This window comes from Notolepis coatsorum (assembly GCF_963971535.1).
Source record: "Notolepis coatsorum genome assembly, chromosome: 4".
Taxonomy (NCBI): domain Eukaryota; kingdom Metazoa; phylum Chordata; class Actinopteri; order Aulopiformes; family Paralepididae; genus Notolepis; species Notolepis coatsorum.
Genome location: NC_140168.1, coordinates 147,600,535 through 147,619,881, shown reverse-complemented (window position 1 = coordinate 147,619,881; position 19,347 = coordinate 147,600,535). Strand labels below are relative to the sequence as shown.

At 42.3% G+C, this 19,347-nt stretch overlaps 1 protein-coding gene across 4 annotated transcripts in view; it reads left to right on the top strand.

Annotated features, from left to right (window-relative positions):
* The first annotated feature begins 1,675 nt into the window (after nt 1-1,675).
* Nucleotides 1,676-19,347, top strand: part of rpp40 (ribonuclease P/MRP 40 subunit) — a 74,806-nt gene continuing 57,134 nt past the window's right edge. For 3 of the 4 annotated variants that reach the window (XM_084313119.1, XM_084313120.1, XM_084313117.1), the window contains exons 1-3: nt 1,676-1,805; nt 3,199-3,343; nt 7,347-7,415. In XM_084313119.1, coding sequence (XP_084169245.1) covers nt 1,689-1,805; nt 3,199-3,343; nt 7,347-7,415 — 331 coding nt within the window. In that variant the 5' untranslated portion in view covers nt 1,676-1,688. The remainder of the gene's footprint in view (nt 1,806-3,198; nt 3,344-7,346; nt 7,416-19,347) is intronic. The other variant, XM_084313118.1, reaches the window with a different exon arrangement.

Below are 19,347 nucleotides of genomic sequence, written 5' to 3'. Positions count from 1 at the left end.
ACACAATTGTTAAGGGAATGCAGACCTACTTTCCATAGAACTTCATTCTTAGATGCTTCTATATAAAGTAGGTAAAACAAATTAAAACGTTTTCTTTGCCCTATAGGAAAAAAACGTTTTCTTCGCCCTATTTTTTTATTTATTTCTTTTAGCCTAAACTTAACCAGTTGGAAACCAGGGGTACAGTAATAAAATTAGCAATCAACCAATCAATCAATTCAATAGACCATGCTCACTTAAAACAGCGCTGCTTCTCTCTCAGTCTGACTCCCCCGCTGTTGCAGACAGGAGTGTGTGTGTGTGTGTGTGTGTGTGTGTGTGTGTGTGTGTGCGTGTGTGAATGTGTGTGTGTGTGTGTGTGTGTGTGTGTATGTGTGTGTGTGTGTTTGTGGGTACGCCAGCGTCGGACAGTGTGAGAGTGAACGCTGCAGTCAGTGGGAAGGAAGTAGAAATTTAAATCAATCAATTAATCAATCAATCAATCCGCGATTTTTCTTTTGTTCTAGATTGACTCAAGACCCATCAATTACATCATCCAACATTGTTTAAAGGACTAACACATTCCCCTTGACAGAATCGCTTCATATTTAGTCGTTATGGTGCTATCAACATATCCATTTGTTGTCCGCGATCTTGTTTTCTCCCGGAGTGAGCCGGGGAGTGATATGTGATTCGGTTGTGGGCGGGTCCTGAGCCCAGGACCGTGGATTGTTGCCAATAAAGACGTGTAAATGGCCAATCAGAATCGAGAAATTTGCATGCCGTTGTATAATGTGGGACAAAGACTTCTATTTAAAACATGTGGTGTTTACAAAAGGTTTCCCCAAGGGGCCAATACAGTATTACAAGCCTCAACAAAATAGCCTCAAAGAACATGTATTTTTCTTGGCAGGTAAATTAAGAACACATCCTTACTTACTGTATGGTTTGGGAAGAGGCTTCTTGAGCATTCCAGGCATGTCGGGGGATAGCGATTAAAAGAAAGTAGGCTACTTATAATCACAGAGTATTGCAACAGGCAAGGAAATTTACACATGTGTACTGTCCAATTGACCTACCTCAGACCCCGCCCCTCCAATGTCTGAGGGAAGCAACAGTTGTGATTGAAGGGTTAAGAAAAGAGGGCAGGTTTTGAGATGGGTCTGGATTATGTTATGTATGATAGCATGCGCTGTATATATCGTTTATATATTTATACACATCTGTCTGCATATAATCCTTTTTACATATCTGTATATACTATATCTGTATACTGTATCTCTTACTTACTCTTACTAGTTATACCACTGACCAATATGGCGTACTACTAGTGTTTTATACCTGTATGCTGTATCACTATACTAATACTATAACACTGTATACATCTGATTATTACTCAGTAGTTCTTATTTATTTATATATACTCCAGTTTAATCACTTGTACATTGTATATTGCTAGTGCTCTTTATTATTAGATTAGATGGCAACGACGTTTTGTTGTACTAAGTACTTGTGCTGTATAATGACAATGCATTTTGATCTGATATAATCTAATCTAATGTTACCCCTGCAACAATAAATAGTCTGTCATTTCTGAGGGAGGCGGGGCAGATTAATTATGACGTGTGATGAACCGGAAGTAGTTCGTCTAAAAGTAGCTGATTGGCTGGAGATACTGTAGCTAGCTGATGACAAGCTAAAGTTGAAACATGTCTACAGAACTAGAAAATACTCCGAGAAATTTGTTAGTTTGCGAGAAGTCAAGCTTTGAAAATGAAAAGTCAAGACTCAATAGCCATGTTGAACAGCATTATTTCAACCATAAGGTAAGACTGTGTTTAACGTTAATTTACGACCTCTAGTTGTGTCGTTGCCTAACGTTGCCTTACTACACACAGACACATGTGGCAACTAGTGCACACATTTAACACAGCGTGTTAAGTCATGTAGGATTATGATGACTATGTATCTATCAACAAGTTAGTGTTCATTAGGACATTCTGCACGGCACACGTGGGAATGACTATATTTCAAAGTAAAAGCCATGGTTTGCAGACTCATGGCAGCATGCAGAAAGGCCATTCAGAGCTATTTATTACCAGAGTTTGACGGTGAGGTTTCAAAAAGAGTTCTAGAGTGTCGGTGGCTTATGACTCACTATGATAAGGTGGCCACAACATTGTGTCCATTCTATCCCACCGGACCCACTCATCCTGGCCAAACTGGTAATAAATGGCTCTGGGTCACCCCAGTAACACAGTTCCTTTGGGGGTGGGGGTGGGAGGGGGTCAGGGGGATCAACTTATTCCTGTCAATAGAGTTAATGGAGATGCACTGTGTCTACCACTAATAACAGAGGAGGTGCTGGTCAGTCACTATGAATTGAAAATGGGGGACCCTGATGTAAACAAGACAAACGTCTTTCTCTGGTCTGCATCCCCTTAACAATTGTGTGTATTGAGCCGTACTGTATTGTATCCATTCTGCAATCTGTTAAATAAAGTTTTCATTCATTCATTCATTCATTCACTCACTCACTCCATGGTTGCATGTGGTTGGGCCACTAAAGATAACCCCATCTGCTTAGGGCTCCCCGGGCCCTGGAACGGCAAACACCTGAGCGGAGTCTGTTCAGGCACTTCCATTTTGCCCAGTTGTTATCTCCTGGTTGGAGGGTTTCGGCAGGGGGGATGACTCAGTCTGAGCATGAGCATAGTCGAGCTGTGTGGGTGCCGGTGGTTGGACAGCTTTTCCTGCCAAATTTTAAGGCAGGCTTCAGAGTGTTGTCTCCAGACTGCTGGTCATGAAACTTCTCCATGATTTTAGTCGACCAGGGGCAGGTACATGGCCATGTAGGGGTTGCCTCTCATCTGTGGTTTACCTGCGCTGCTCTGTCCTGCTGGCTACTGATCTTCTGATGTCTGGAGGGGCGATAGCTGCCAGGATGTACAGGTCGTTGGTATTAGTGGGCTTCAGGCACCCAGTGATACATCTGCAGCTCTCATTAAGATTGAATAACTGTGTTTTGCTCATGATGAAATGTCATTGTATTCAATAGTTACTACACATCCTACTTGTGTAAAAGAGGTAGGCCTAAATACTTAAAATATAAGTAAATACAAGCTTTTAAAGGTACTTAAAAAAAAATCACTGAAGAAATTACTCCAATTCGTTTGGCTAATTTCCATTTCTGATTTGATCCTTTGAACTCTCCACCAGGTGTCGCTGCTGCTTCCTGAATGCTGTGCCCTTCCGACACAACTTGCCAGCATTATCAACAGCTTCAACAAGTATTATTTGATAAGAAGTTTACCAGTTTACGAGCTGCTGGATAAAGAATTCTTGCAGACCATGGTGTATAATGGTAAGTAAGAGCTTAACAAAGTTCTTGTTTCGGCGGCTACGTGGCATAGTGGGCAAGGCGCTCGCCACGAATGCAGAGACGCTGGGCTCGCCTGTTCGAGCCCAGCGCTCCACATTGCTTTCAGTTTAGCTGGTCGTTCATACTAATACACATTGGCCGTATTAGGGGGTGGGAAACTGATGGGTGGGGATCGGGCATTGTGGACAGCGACTCCTACAGGTCGGTTGGTGCGCCTGCGCAGTAGAATCAGGAAGTGTCTGGGGCAGCGTGAGCCTCCCACGCGTTACTCCTCGCCACTGAGAGATCGAGCTGCGCAGGTATAAAGATGCGACTGCTGTTACCTCAAGTACCGGAGGGGACTTGTGCTATGTATGACTTAGTCCACATTGCAGCCGGCTTGTGGGAGGCAAGAAACGGCGTTTGTGACAGGGGAGGGTTGAATTGGATGATACGAAATTGGGATGGGAGAAAAAGTGGATAAAAAAATAAAAATAAAAAGTTCTTGTTTTCGTACTTTCTTGCATGTTCATTAACACATTGGATGCCAGAGGGCGCTATGGGCATTGGGCCGTTGCGTGCCAGCGCTTTGTTCAATGAGGAGAATGCCGTGTTTGCAGTGCTGAAAACTATATCAAATATTATAGCTATGGATCTAATAACATTGTCGATTGTCAGTGAGTTTCTTCCAGTCAACATGCAAAAAACGGATAATTTTTTCATCCGTATATTTGCGTTTTATACCGTGGTGAATATGAGTATAGTTTGGGTGATTCTGAGTAATCCCAGGAAAAGACGCGAAAACAGCCCTTTAGTGAAATCCAGTTATCACGTCGTAATTTTTCGCCTGATTATCGAATCTTCCTGAAATTAATGCTAGATTATCGTTATTATGTCTCCTCATGCACGCATGAAAGGGGGCTTGTAGCGGGGCGCCCCTCCGTGCTGTGATGTGACCAACGGGAAACAGCACACACACATTCCACACAGACAGCTTCGATCGTGGGAGAAAAAAATATCGGATCAACGCAAGATTGGCGGCTGAGTGGCGCAGTGGGTAAGGTGCTCGCCACTAACGCAGGAGATGCTGGTATCGAGCCCAGCTCTCTGCGTTGTTACCGGCTTGGCCGGCCGTCATACTAACACAATTGGCAGTGTTAGAGGGTGGGAAAGCCGGTGGGTGGGGATTTGACGTTGTGGACAGCGACTCCTACAGGTCGGTTGGTTGACGCCGGCACGGCGGAAATGGGAAGTATCGGGGGCAGCGTGAGCGTTACTCCTCGCCACAGAGTTCGAGCTGTTGCGGTGAAAAGATGCAACAGGCTGCCTCCTCGTGTACCGGAGGGGACACGTGATGCAAGGCTTCTATCCTCACTACAGCCGACCAGTGGGAAGCATAGTCTAGCAACGTCCAAGACAGGGGAGGGAAGAATTTGAAATACGAAATTGGGATGGGAGAAAAATAAGGAGAAAAAGTGGATACAAAAAAAAGAGATCAACGCAAGATTGGATATATGCTGTCCTTACCTTGTCTCTGATGTAATGCAAAAAAAATAATCCAATTATCTGATCGCCATTCCAAGTACTGGTCGCGGTAATCCGTCCCACGTTATCCGGCATTGCATATGAACGAGGGGGGGGGGGGCAGCCTAGTTCGTTGTAAGCACTCGTCTTGCCGGAGAATTTTGGCCCCGCCCGCACGGCTCAGCTCGGCCCAGAAAACGAACTACATAGTTTCAAATGGAGTGCAATAGTGGCCGCAAGGCGTTAGGTGGTGGTATTTGAAGAGTTTATCGCCGGCCACTAGAGGGCAGCGTCTTACCAGTATCCAACCGGATATGCCGTGCACTACGCTGAGCAGCCATCTTAGTTGTCATTCTTCACTTCGCCTCCTGCAGAGACGTTCGTTCACTCATGATGTGAGATGCTCTATGCACCATTACTGCTCATACATATCATATTTGCCATCTGCAATCTCAGACACACTCAGAACAGCCTTATGAATGGCAATAGCGAATAAAAGAAATAACGATTAAAACCCGAGATATCTCTGGTTTGGCGCCTAGCGCATGGCGAGTTAACCCGGGATATCTCGGGTCTGGCCCCGAATGTGTTAAAACCTGTTAAGCTGTAAGGTCCCCCAATTGGGGAACCCTGCTGTTTTATCATAAATCGATCAATACAGACCGTATTAATTAATGTTGTGTTTCTTTTTCAATGTATCCAAGAGTAAAGACCCTAACCCTATCCAAACAGCAATCAAAGTGTATATTTTTAGCACTACATTTGTTTACCGATTACATTTTTCTTTGAAAATAAGAATTTCTCTGAATAATGTGAATTCTATCGCTCTTTTATCGTAAAAATTAGAGAAAATGACTAAATCCAGATTTAACACTGTCACTGGAAAGAGGAGCTTTCCCCCTATCCAGGGACCGAAACTAAAGCCCGCCCCCCGCCAGGGGCGGGCTGTTTTTACCTTTGGCGCATGACACTTAGAGGGCTGCCCGCCGTGTGGCATGTAGACGTGTAGTTCATAACTTCATAACGATACTCTTGTGCGAGTACAGATTATAGCCGCTCGTCTTTTTTTTCTCCGCCGCGAGATCGTTAAAAAACTACAAGTCCCACATCGCACTCAAGTCAACGGTCCAATCACAGTAGAGTGACGTAACTGGTTTCATGAGAAAAAAAGCAAATGACCAATCGGAAGCTATCATTTGGCTTGTTTACTTCCATCTGCTCTAGTCTATATCGGACCTCCAAGAGCTAACGTTACTGTTTAAACAATGACCCAGTCAACTATTCACTTTTAGTTTAATACATGACGAGGCATTGTCTAACGGTATCTAGCTGGCTAGCTGCTGATATCAACAAATGCTCCAGCAATAGTCTACTCGAGTGCATAATACCTCCGGTCCCTCGTTAGCTAGCTTAGCTAGCTCACGTTGATCCATCTGTCCCAGTAAACTAAATTGTCTTAACGTTATCTACCGGGCTAGCAGTAGCTACAGATAGCTCCTGATATCAATGTCTTATAACATTGATTGAATGCGTATTCTAGCTGAGGGCATGTTGAATGTGATTTGACAAAAGAACGGTAACGTTATAAATAGGTCCAGCTGCATCGCCGGAGAATCCTTGCATGCTGAATGTAGGGTCTAGCTGAATATAGGGTCTAGCTGCAGGGCCGGAGAATCCTTGCTGGAGCTGGAGGCTACTCAAGTATACACACAGACAGTGGAGCTGTTTGCAGATAGCAAGCATTTTGACTTATTGCGTGGTGGCGATGTCTCGCAGATAATACAACTACAAGTATGATTATATAATATATATTTTATTTAAACTTTTTTTATATAAAATATATATATATATTTTTTTTAATCAAAAAAATGTTGGCAGGTAAGAAATATGCTTGGCGGGTAGACTCTTCCCATCTACCCGCCACTAGCCGGTGAGTCAAAAAGTTAATTTCGCTCCCTGCCCCTATCCATAGATGTATGACTTGGCCATAATAAGGTAATTTATAGTTCATAATTAAATTTTGAATGTATAATTCAAATGGATTATAATTCAGTACTGTATCTACAAATCCTTCTGTTTAATCATCTTCCCTTTATTCATTTGCTTTGATTTTTTTGTACACTTGATCTCAAGAAGGTGCTTAATGAGCTAAATCTGAAGTCCCCCAATTTTAACATGGTGTTATTCACTGTCAAAGATGCAAAGAAAATCTGAATTTATATTCTCCTTTGTTTCATTACGATTTACTCAAGCATAGTAACAGACACAATATTTCTGACACTGGGAATACATTCCCTGAGGTCCATAGATGTTCCTAGATACCAGGAACATGCTAATTGACCTTGTCGAGGTGGAGCAATCTTCCATTTACTTCCATGTACTTTTAGGCAGATTTTCTGAAAATAGGGCTTCAGCTTAACAATTTCTTGGTTTCATCGGCTCCAGTGGTCTCTCAATGGGCTTTCCACTTCTTTGTTTTCAGGTGCTACTTACGCCCTTTCATACGAGACAAGAATAGACGAGGACAACAGCTTTGCACTTCTTCCCAACGGTGACCCTAATAATCTTTTTGTCTTGTCATAGTTGAAAGAGGTCATTATTGTCACAATTCATTTGTTTCTGAGCGACACACTGACTTCAGCGGGAACATACTGATAATAACAATTATTATTATTTGTATGTTATTGAACCAGGAAAAAACCTGCATACTGTGTGACAAATGCATTTCCAAAAGCTATTTGTCTAATGGGAAAATCTCACAAAATTGGGAACTGTTTGAATACTAATCAGCATCTATGCCCAGCCCTAATTATTACGCATGCATGAAAGTAGTTTCAAATTTGAATCGATCTGAACATTTGTGGTTAGTTGTGACTGATATAGTCTGAGAGGCTTGATAATTACCATAACTCTTATTTGGGATAATGAAGTTGATGTGTAAAACCACGCCATGGTCACGTGGTTGTTAACACTTTGGTTGCCAGGCTTATATTCTTGATATACCATCCTCCGCCAGCTCTATTTGTCTATGGGGATGTTTACCTTCTTTGCAGGGCTATAACTTTTTAAATTGTATTGTTAAATTGACATTACTATGGCCCATTCAACATCAAGTATCTATTGTTCAGGGTGTAGCAACGTTATACTTTTTCATTCACATATTCATACTAAAATACGGTCTAAAGTATAAGTATGTTTTTATCGTTTTCTGCAGCTTTCTCCAGAACGTGATTTATAGCCCCAAATGCATTATATTGATTGATGATCAAATACAGTTTGATAGCAATCTGCGCGAGATTTCAAATGGACGTGCTTCTAGAAGTTACTACTGATCATCTGATGTTGACCGGATGGGGGGGGGGGGGGTCGTTTATAATTCCGTGGCCAACGTTAGATGATTCATCTAGTGTGGGTGATATGATCATCAGAGCAGTTTATATCGAACACGTTTATAAAAAAAAAAAAAAAAAAACACTGAATCTTACCGTAGCTTCCTCATAGCGTTGGGCGATGAGCGTGGAACAGAAATATTCCTATTATGGGATGTAGAAATATGCGATCCATTTCCAGGTTGTATAATAGTATATACGTCCAAATCATGTTGTTTATCGAGTTATTGGTAACTGATTGCTATCCGTTGTGTCTAGCTCGAGTCCTGGGACTATTACCGAGTGATCGGACCGAATTGAAATGAGCACCAGCTTCCAGTTGAGAGGGGCTCAACAGTAGATCTCAAGTCTCCGGGTGAGAAATATGATTTCGATCACAGATTTTTGAAATATTGATATCAAAGACGTGGTACGGCGTCTTTGGCAGAATGAGCATGGCGGGGAAAGACTTGGTACAGCGTTTTTGGCGACCATAGTGTTAAGTAGGCTAAAGATTCTCCCAGTACCTGATTGATTGATTGAAAACTTTAATTAACAGATTGCAGAATGGGTACACTTTAATTAACAGATTGCAGAATGGGTACAGTACAACTCAATACACACAATTGTTAAGGGGATGCAGACCAGAGAAAGACTTTCGTCTTGTTTACATCAGGGTCCCCCATTTTCAATTCATAATGACATTTATGACATACACAACATACAGATATACAGATATAAAAATCTAATCTAACCATGACATTTGTGACATACAAGATATGCAAATATACAGTACTGTTAACAGTAAATATATACATACGAGGGGGAGGGAAATGTACATTAGGAGGGGGTGGGTGGGAGGGTGTTCGTACATTTCCGGGAGATAGTTTCGAATTGCAGCCTCCCGAAGGTGCTTTTTGAGGCCATGGTTACACTTACAACATTTCATCTTCGAATTATTTCGTTTGCATGTCCAAGTTAAAAGGCAACGCCGTTTTGGCAGGCAATTTCGTTTTTCCTAGCGGCAACGCTCAAAAGGGGGTTTTCATTTTGAAAACTCGCCGGCAACAGTGCCATGTAATTTGCGCGAGCCAGATACGGAGCCGTTCACGCCCAACGCCCATGCACAGTAGACACCGACGTCCGCGTGCCCTTGATATGACAGATTATGATATCACAGAACGCTGCCAGAACAAGACGCAAATATTATTGCTCAAGATGTAAAATACGCTGAGCAGGGGAGGTACTAGTGAGCAATGCATGGAGGACAACCCGTCACTTTCAAACATTCTATCTGCTATTAATAAGATGAACAGCGGCATGAACGAACGATTCGCCAAACTGGCAATATCTTTTGTGGTATCCTGACGTAATGGTTTCACCCATACGTTGGTTTAGCCCAGACTCTTGATAATGACGTCGGATACGGTACCTGTCAGTTCATGTATGTATGCAACCCCAAGTGGAAGTAAACAAACCTTCAGCTAGAATGTCATTGTGTGGACATTCAGTTCTTTCTGCTAGGCACTAGGAGTGACCGGCAGAATAGAAACATTACATCTTTGACATCTGTCCAAACCTTATCACACCTAAATGTAGCCCGAGTTACTGAAGCAGAAAAAGGAATCGCCGACCGTCTACCGCATCATCACGGCTTATCCCTTCCCTTTTGTGTATGTACCCATCCCTTTCCCTTTATAGACTATGCTTGATTTTTCCTCTTTTAAATGCAGCTCTAGGACCATAGCCTAAATTAAGGCTGACTGAAGATAGCCTATTCTCTTTAAAATTATTATTACAATACTTCTATTATTATTATATAAGCTTAATTTTCGTTATCAAAGTATTCCCTCGAACGGATGTCATATGTATGTATATATATATATATGTGTGTGTGTGTATATATATATATATATATATATAATTTCTTTTACTCCCAGGCTACATAATAATTTCCTGCATGGTCTTGTCAGAGACATGACTTCATTTATTTGTTATTGCCTATAGCTACATAAGAGCGACTAGTATTATTTGATTGGAGGTTGAGCTGAAGCCTAAACAATATGTTTAGTTACCACTAGGGCTGACCTTCGATTTCTTTTTTGGAATTCGAAGCTAAGCTTCGAAGTATTTAAGACAGCCCTAGTTACCACTCCGTGTATTGCCCAGCAGCTTCACAAAGGTAATGCTTTTCTTTTCTTTTTTCTATTCCTTCGTTTTGGGAAGCGGGAGGATGGGGAGGTATGTTATGTGTGTTATTGTGCTCTCTTACATTGTTCATGATGTACCTCTCCCAGTACAGTACCTCTCACCAGTACAGTACCTCTCACCAGTACCTCTCCCAGTACAGTACCTCTCACCAGTACAGTACCTCTCCCAGTACAGTACCTCTCACCAGTACCTCTCACCAGTGCAGTACCTTTCACCAGTACCTCTCCCAGTACAGTACCTCTCACCAGTACCTCTCCCAGTACCTCTCACCAGTACAGTACCTCTCACCAGTACCTCTCCCAGTACCTCTCACCCAGGGAACAAAATAAGCACCCGCCAAACGCCAATGGTGTGTAGATTTCCTCTTTGGCTGGTAAATTACAGAGGCTACTAAGCCACTCTGGCGTGTAAAAAAATTGGGATCCATATGAGCATATTAGAGTATTCTATCAAGGCTATACAGTGCGAGCATTTCACTCGTATTTGCTGCTAAATATAGATTTGTGCGAACCGGAAAAATCATTTAGGAGCACAGTGTGCGAGTAATAGTCTTTCGTAGTGGGCGTGTCAACTGCGCAATTCTCATTTCATAATAGACACGGAGCAGCGTGGATCAGCTCTGTAACGACTCATCTCGAGCTGCTTCAATGTGCAAGGAAAACTCCGCGAGCAGCGGTTCCAATTGTCTAACATGCTTTGCATCCTGGCCAGTCCTGTATACCCACGTCGCGCTAAAACATTAACTACTGTAATGTTATCTGCTAACTGAGTACTCTAACTAAGCTAACCTGCTAACGCTAACTACTGCTAACGCTGTGAACGCTCAAAGGCATAGTGAGGGAAGGAGGGGCTGAGAATCTCTGTGTGTGTCTTGCTCCCTCTCCCTCCCTCTCTCTACATCTCTCCTGAACCAATTTCATTCAACAGGAAGATATTGATGGACAGTAGCTATAGTATAACTATTATTCAACTATTATAGCGTTTAAATTATAATGAATTAAATAATTGTATAAAGAATTTTCCATGTTCTGTCATCTAATAATATATTCCATTACCTTTCCTATCTGTATCAAAGTCAAAATGTTGGTATCGTGACAACACTACAACAACATACAAAAGCAGCTTGACAACCGATATCCTTTGCGTCTAGTAGTCATGGGCCAATGTGTGATTTTGGTCGGTATGTGCTATTTGCACAGATGTTTGTCCCTTAGTATGCATGCACACGCACGCACAGTATAACACACAGTGTGTATCGGCGTGTGCAAACGGGAATGGGACACAAACATTTGAACTATTAAGTGATTAATGCCAACTGTGGCAAAGTTGTAGCCAACTAATAAAAAAGGCAGTGACATTAAACAAAAAGGAGACACTGGCATTACCACCAGGGCCATCAGTAGAGGGGACTGTAAGGCAGTGATGTACCTGAACGCGTTCAATGAACGATCGTTCATGAACGCGTTTGTATTTTGGGCGAACGTGAACTGAACGTACTGATTATCCGCTAAATGAACGTAATTGAGAACTCGTTCATTCTCAGCGCTGTGTAACGGAGTTCAAAAGTGTGTTCATTCTCAGCACTCTGTTATAACGGCGTTCAAAGATGTGCCAGATTTCATATGTATTTCAGCCGAAACCCCTGTTAAAACACACCGTAAACAGGCTTTAAAATTATGTGGAAAACCAACCGATCTGGCAACGCGCCTGTACACCCCCTGCTACGTCATCAGACTCATCACAAGTTCAACAACAGCTGAATCTGCGAGCAGAAGCCCAGAGCTGCGCAGCAGCAGGTCGAGAGCAGCACTCGCTCAGAGAACTCTACCTCTAGATGTCGGCGCTTGGGGATTTAAAATAGTTTAACGTTAAAGTCAGTACTGTATCTAACGTTTGTCTGTAAACTTTGTCCACCCGGTTTGAAGAAGCAAGTCCCCACATCGACGCGATGACGTCGACAGCAACATTGAGAATATGCAAACGTCCTGTTTTAGTTTTCATAATAAAGACAATTCAAGCAAAGTTGTTCCTCATGTTTTTGAAAATATACAGTAGAGATGAAAGCTGCAGTGTGGACTGAATATGCGGTGGCAAAGCGTTATGGAAATGCCAGTATTCTGATTGCCATCTGTGTGGTTCAATATTTTTTACAAATAATAGTTTGCAGCAACGTATTGAAAAAAGAACTAACAAAATGGGCCGTTCAATATCTCCTTTATGTTCGAAATGTCAAACAGACCTGGGTACCTACAGGCTACAGTCTATCACTACTTTTGGGAATCTAAGTGTTTATCCAGGTTCTGGGGCCAAGTGATTGATTGATTGAACACTTTATTAACATATTGCAGAATGGGTACAGTATAGTACAGCTCAGTCATGAATTGAAAATGGGGGACAGTGATGTAAGCAAGATGAAAGTATTTCTCTGGTCTGCATCCCCTTAACAATTGTATGTATTGAGCTGTACTGTATCAGGGTCCCCCATTTTCAATTAATCAGGACATACATGACATACATGACATACAGATAGACAGTACTGCTACATCTATACATTTATGACATACCAGATTTGCAAATACAGTACTGTTTGTGATACAAAAAGAGTCCAGAAAAGAGAGTAGGCCTATATACATTTGACATAGAAACTGTACATTGGAGGAGGGTGGGGGGGGGGGGACTGTACATTGGAGGTGGTTCGGGGGGGGGGGGGTTGGGTAGGAGGGGTGACACCATTTATAATTCAAACTATTTCAGCCCGGAAATGCATTCTGATAAACTGGATTAAGGATAAGCCTCCATTTTTACAAATGTGGTATAGAGATGGTTTGCTTTTCCTTTTTGCTTGCTTCTTTTTGTTTTGTTTTTGCTTGCTTATGGTGTGGATGATGGCATAGAGATGAACTGGAGGACCCCCCCCCCTCCATTGTCCCAATGTGTGTTTTTGTAATGTAAGTAACTGTATGTGAAAAATCTATATAAAAAAAAAAAGATATCAAAAAAGAACTAAAGAACTAAATTAGTTCATTTTTGAAACCATGAACTTTAGTTCAAAATTTTGAATTATGAACTATGAACTGAACTAGTTCATTTTAAAAATTGTGAACTGAACTAGTTCATGTAGAAAGTGAACTTTCCCAACACTGCTGTAAGGTGCCTTTTCGGTATACTACCTTTGCTAAAACTGTGTTCTCTGTTAACACTTTGAGAGCCAGCCGTGTTTTCCTTTTTACCCCCTTGAATGCCCACATCCACTCCAATGTTAACGCTAATATTGCCTAATCTATGTTTTAAATTATGGCTATGTGTCTAATCTGCCCGTCGCTTATCAAAGACTCATTTTCTCAACATTATCGTAGCAGATTGTTTTTTTATCGCTTCTTTTCCGTTTTTCTAGCATTTTGAAAATCACTCGTTTTCACGGAAAATAGAACACATTCCATGATAATCGCCTTTTACTGGAATATTCTAGAACGTTGTCATTGTTCGGCCTATTTATGAATCGTTTTCAAATAAACGCTAGATTATCGATAGTATATGTGTGCGCATGCACGCTCATGCCGCAAGTTGAAAATCGATTCTCCTATTTCCTGACCGCTCGCACAGTGGGCAATATCACATAAAAGCTTATATCTCTGTGAAAACGAGTCTGATTATCCTAATACTTGTAACATAGATTCCTTACCTGAGATCAGATGGTATCCAAATGGATTATTCCAATTTCTGATCGCCATTCGAAAAAATCGATCTTTTTATTGATTCACTGTATACTGTAAAAACACATAATCTCCGCTGCTCTGAAACTCCTGAGTGAAACTGGTCGACGGCGGTTGCATGAGTGAGAAGTAAAATGTGGAGTGCGGGTTGTTTTTTCTCATTCATTTTCATTGAGTTCAATCCAAAAGGGTGAATTACCATCTGGGAGACGATAGGGGGCGCTTTTTTCACATCTGAGCGCCTGGGGTGGCTGGATCTCCAACGGTAGACTCGCTTGAGCAAATATGATTTCAGATCGCTAATAAAAAATAAAAACGAATAAAACTAATATTCTCTGGCATGGGCATTGAACCCGCGGGGGGTAAACCCGAATAATCTCGGGCATGGCATTCAAAGTGTTAAAGGTGGTAACTACTGGAATAGCCTACCAGTTGTGATTAGAGTGCCCCACATACTCCATGTTCAAGACTCATCTTAAACTGCATCTTAACACTATGGCGTCCGTTCACAAGTATATACGTGTTTCGATTCCATGCGTTGTGGTCCAGAGCCACAAGTATACTCGTGACGAGTTGTTATTGTTTTATTCCATATTTATAATGCTTATTAGGTACCCGATCCACTAGCAGGATCTTTCCACATATTTGATTTTCGAAACATGCAGTACCGGCCAGATCCGCTTAGGGGCGCCATCGCTCCACTGCAGTATCATTGATGGGATTAAAAAAAAAATGCTTTTACAGTCCTGTGGGCGGATCATAGAGCCTTGATTCCAAACGAAGCCCCTCCATCTTTGATCAGCTTGCCGAAAGTTTTTTTCAGCGTGGAATAATGGGATTTATGATTAGCCAATGTGCATATCGATCTACCAGAATCCGATGACTGGTGAGGAAATGCTGCCGGCGATCACATGGCCTGACTATAGGATAATATTACCCCAAATTACAGCTGGATTGGACATTGTTTTATAACCTAACGTGATAGACTACTGACATTGGCTACCGGAACGCACACACTATTGCTAATCAATAATACTGATCGGCGTTCCCCGCCGCCCCCATTTCATCCATAGATGCTCTGTAATAGTCCGGATGCTACGCAGTTTGTTTTATTTCATTCGTATATATACAGCAGAAATGGCGTTTGATATAACGGCGCCAACGTTTAGCCTTTTTTGCAGCCTCCTGCAGAAAAGCCTAGACGAAAAGCGCGATATACCTTATATTCACAACGCTATAAAATGACAACCAACCGATAGATTTTTATTTTCTTTAAGCCATTATGAAGGCACGGTTTATGCACTCAAGTGACAATGAGAATGGACGGATAGCAATACTATAAATGATATATAAAGCTCTTAGAAAGTACATCGGTTTCTTTACAATCCTCTGTCCTCTGAGGCCTAAATCGCCGCAGGGCGCCGGTCGCCATAGTGTTAAGGCAAACCAGAACTGATAATTTTTAATCTGATTTAATTTATGTAACTTGTTTCCAGTGGCGTCACGTGGGTAAAATAACAGGGGAAGCCAAAAAAAAAGTATTAAAAAAAATTTATTAAATATTTTTATTATTATTATTATTTATTTTTTATTTTTTTATTTAAGTCAAGCAGTCACCATGTACACTACAGTATGGCTCAGCGGTAGGGATGGGAATTGATAGGATTTTATCGATACGATTCCATTATCGATTCTGCTTATCGATTCGATTCTTTATCGATTCCCTTATCGATACCTGATCAATTTATAATTTAAATAAATAAATTGGAAATGCAACAGAACTACATTTAGTCATTTAGCTGACGCTTTTATCCAAAGCGACTTACAAGTTCTGTACGACAAGCCATCAGGAAGGGCACAACTCTTATCAGCTGAGCAACAATGTTCATCAAAGTGTTGAGTGCTACAGTGTAGGTTAGTTTATTAGGACAAGTGCATGACAGTACGGTTAGTTAGGGTTAGATATATATTTTTTTATTCAGATAATGGTTGAAGAAGTGCGTCTTTAGTCGACGGCGAAAGATTGGACGTGATTCGGCTGTCCTAACTGGGGTGGGTAGTTCATTCCACCATTGTGGGGCAAGGACTGAGAATAGGCGACTTCTCTTTGATGACCCTCCCGGAGCTCGGATAGGAGTAGGTCTGAGGCGGCCAGAAGATGCAGAGCGTCGGGGTCTAAGCTGGTTAGAATAACAACATGCAACTTGACATTTCTGATTGTCATTTATTGTTGAGCCCCCATGTCAGAAAAATACAAAAACTGTAAAAAATAAAACATTAACTATAGCCTACACTTAAATAAAATAATGTATTTGAGATTCTCTTAAAATGTATTTATTTTTTTATTCTTAAACAAATTTAATCTATTGAATAACAGGTTGTTATTCCTCTGACTTCTGTCTCTCACTCACACTCTCTCTCACTCTCTCTCACACACACACACACACACACACACACACACACACACACACACACACACACACACACACACACACACACACACACAGAGAGAGAGAGCTCCCTCCCCGGGCCCCTGTCCTTTAAAGTATTGGCTTGTGTTGCTACACGGACACATTTGTATGTTGCACCATGGTACTTCCTGTCTGACGGACTCAGAGTAGACTAGTAGAGACTTAGTAAACAAACAATCCGGCTCTTATTATATGTGAACTAAAGAGTACAAGGTTTACACAACAGTCCCCACCCGCTGTTTTATTGTATTTGTACCTGTACTATCCGCTGTCAGCTGTTTATCTCTCTTTGTGAGCTTGATTAAATAGCGTTAGCTCACGTTAGCTAGCGATAGCTCCGCGGCTAATTTTAGCTCACCCTAAACTAAATCAATGACTATGTTCTAAAGCATTCAAGTAGTTTTCACTGCACATAGAAGTAGCCAAACAGCGGGAGCATTTCGGGAGCATATTACCAAAACCCAGGCAATTTCGAGCCCTTAAGGAATCAAATAGAGTCTGCCATGGCTACATGCTAACGTAACGTTATTGCGCAACTGTAGGCAGCGATAAGGGAATCGAAAGTCACAGGAGCCACACGGTTCCAGGCATCGGCCAATTAGGTTTTCGATTTCCATCCCTACTCAGCGGCCAGTCAAACTTTCTTTTTATTTATTTAACAGATTGCAGAATGTGTACAATACAGTACAAGGACACTTTTCCATTTCGGCAAGTTTATTCCACGCTTGCGGCTTTCCTTTTCTAAGCATTTTCGGGGCTACATGTGAATGAGTAAAAGTTGCGGGACGCCCAGATGTTTCCACGATAGAAAGCTCGCGTGGATCCCATAATAGGCTCACTTAATACAGCGTTTTTAAAATCACGTGACATTTTCAGGGTCGCGAGCCGACCTTTTCCCCTCGTTTTTGATGATTGAAGTGATTTAGGAAAAGCTTCGGCACGCCGAGAGGTACCCGTGGATTTAATCTTTTCAAGTTCAAGTTCAAGTTCTTTAATAGTTGTCATACAGAAGTACAGAATACTTTCATACAAAATGCTTCTTACTGTTACGCTCCAGAGACTGTGCTAGACAAGATAGTATCAAATAACATAATAACATAATATAGCATGAATTTAGAAGAAGAAAAATGAGGTCACAGTGTTCGGTATAGACATATGTACAATGTTCTGAGTTACCATATAATATACAATACACAATACTATGCAGTGTACTAATGTACAGTACTATCTAGTGCAAAGCAGAAATGGGATGAGGTACAATTTTAGGTACAATTTACAGTAAGGTGTACGAGTTGTAGTGCAATCCTTCACCATAAATATAAAGTGTGGGGAGTGGGTGCTACAGTGTGTTTGTTTAAAGTGGGTGTGTGCTATAAAGTGTGTGGAGTGGGTGCTACAGTGTGTTTGTTTAAAGTGAGTGTGTGGATGTGTGTGCTATGTGCGTTTGGTGGTTGTTGTTGTGTAGTGTTCATTCATTGTTCGTTTAGCAGCCTGATGGCCTGGGGATAGAAGCTTCTTCTGAGTCTTTCTGTGCTCGCCTTGAGACTCCGGTATCGCTTGCCTGACCGCAGCAGTTCAAAGAGGCAGTTGTTCGGGTGACTGGAGTCTTTAATGATTCTCTTAGCCTTGCCCTTGCAACGCTTGTAGTAAATGTTCTGGAGGGTGGGGAGCCCCCCTCCAATTGTGCGTTCGGCTGAACGTGTCACTCTTTGTAGTCTGCTTCGGTCTTGTGCAGTGCTATTCCCAAACCAGGAGGTGATGTTGCCGGTCAAGATGCTCTCTATTGTACATGAGTAGAAGTTCTTAAGGATCTTCTGGCTGACTTGGAACTTCCTTAGGCGCCTGAGGAAGTAGAGGCGTTGTCGTGCCTTCTTCACAACACTGTCAATGTGTGTGGTCCATGTCAAGTCCTCGGATATGTAGGCTCCGAGGTACTTAAAGCTGTTGACTCTCTCAACCGGTGCCCCGTCGATGCTGAGGGGGCTGTAGTCCTTGACCCCCGACCTCCTGAAGTCCACAATCATCTCCTTTGTTTTGCTGACGTTCAGGGAGAGGCTGTTTTCCTGGCACCATCCCGCCAGGACCTTGACCTCTTCCAGGTAGGCCCTCTCGTCGTTGGCAGAGATCAGGCCCACCACCACTGTGTCGTCAGCAAATTTGACGATTGTATTGCTACTCCGCTGAGCCACACAGTCGTGTGTGTACAGGGAGTAGAGGAGGGGACTCAGAACACAGCCCTGGGGGGCCCCTATGTTGAGGGTGATGGATGAGGAGGTGCAGTTGCCTGCTCTCACCACCTGGGGTCTGCCAGTCAGGAAGTCCAAGACCCACTGGCAGAGGTCATAGCCCAAGCCCAGGTCCCTGAGCTTGGCTATGAGTATGGAGGGGACTATGGTATTGAATGCCGAGCTGTAGTCGATGAATAGCATTCTCAACATAGTTCCCCTGCCTCTTGTCCAGGTGTGATGCTGCTGTGTGCAGCACATGGGATATGGCGTCCTCCGTGGACCTGTTGGGGCGGTATGCAAATTGCAGGGGGTCCATGTTGATGGGGAGGGAGGAGCAGATGTAGCCCTTTACTAGCTTCTCAAAGCACTTCATGGCTATGGAGGTGAGAGCTACAGGGCGGTAGTCGTTGAGGCAAGCAGGCTTGGATTTTTTGGGTACAGGGATAATAGTGGACTTCTTCAGGCAGGTGGGGATGACAGCCTGTTCTAAGG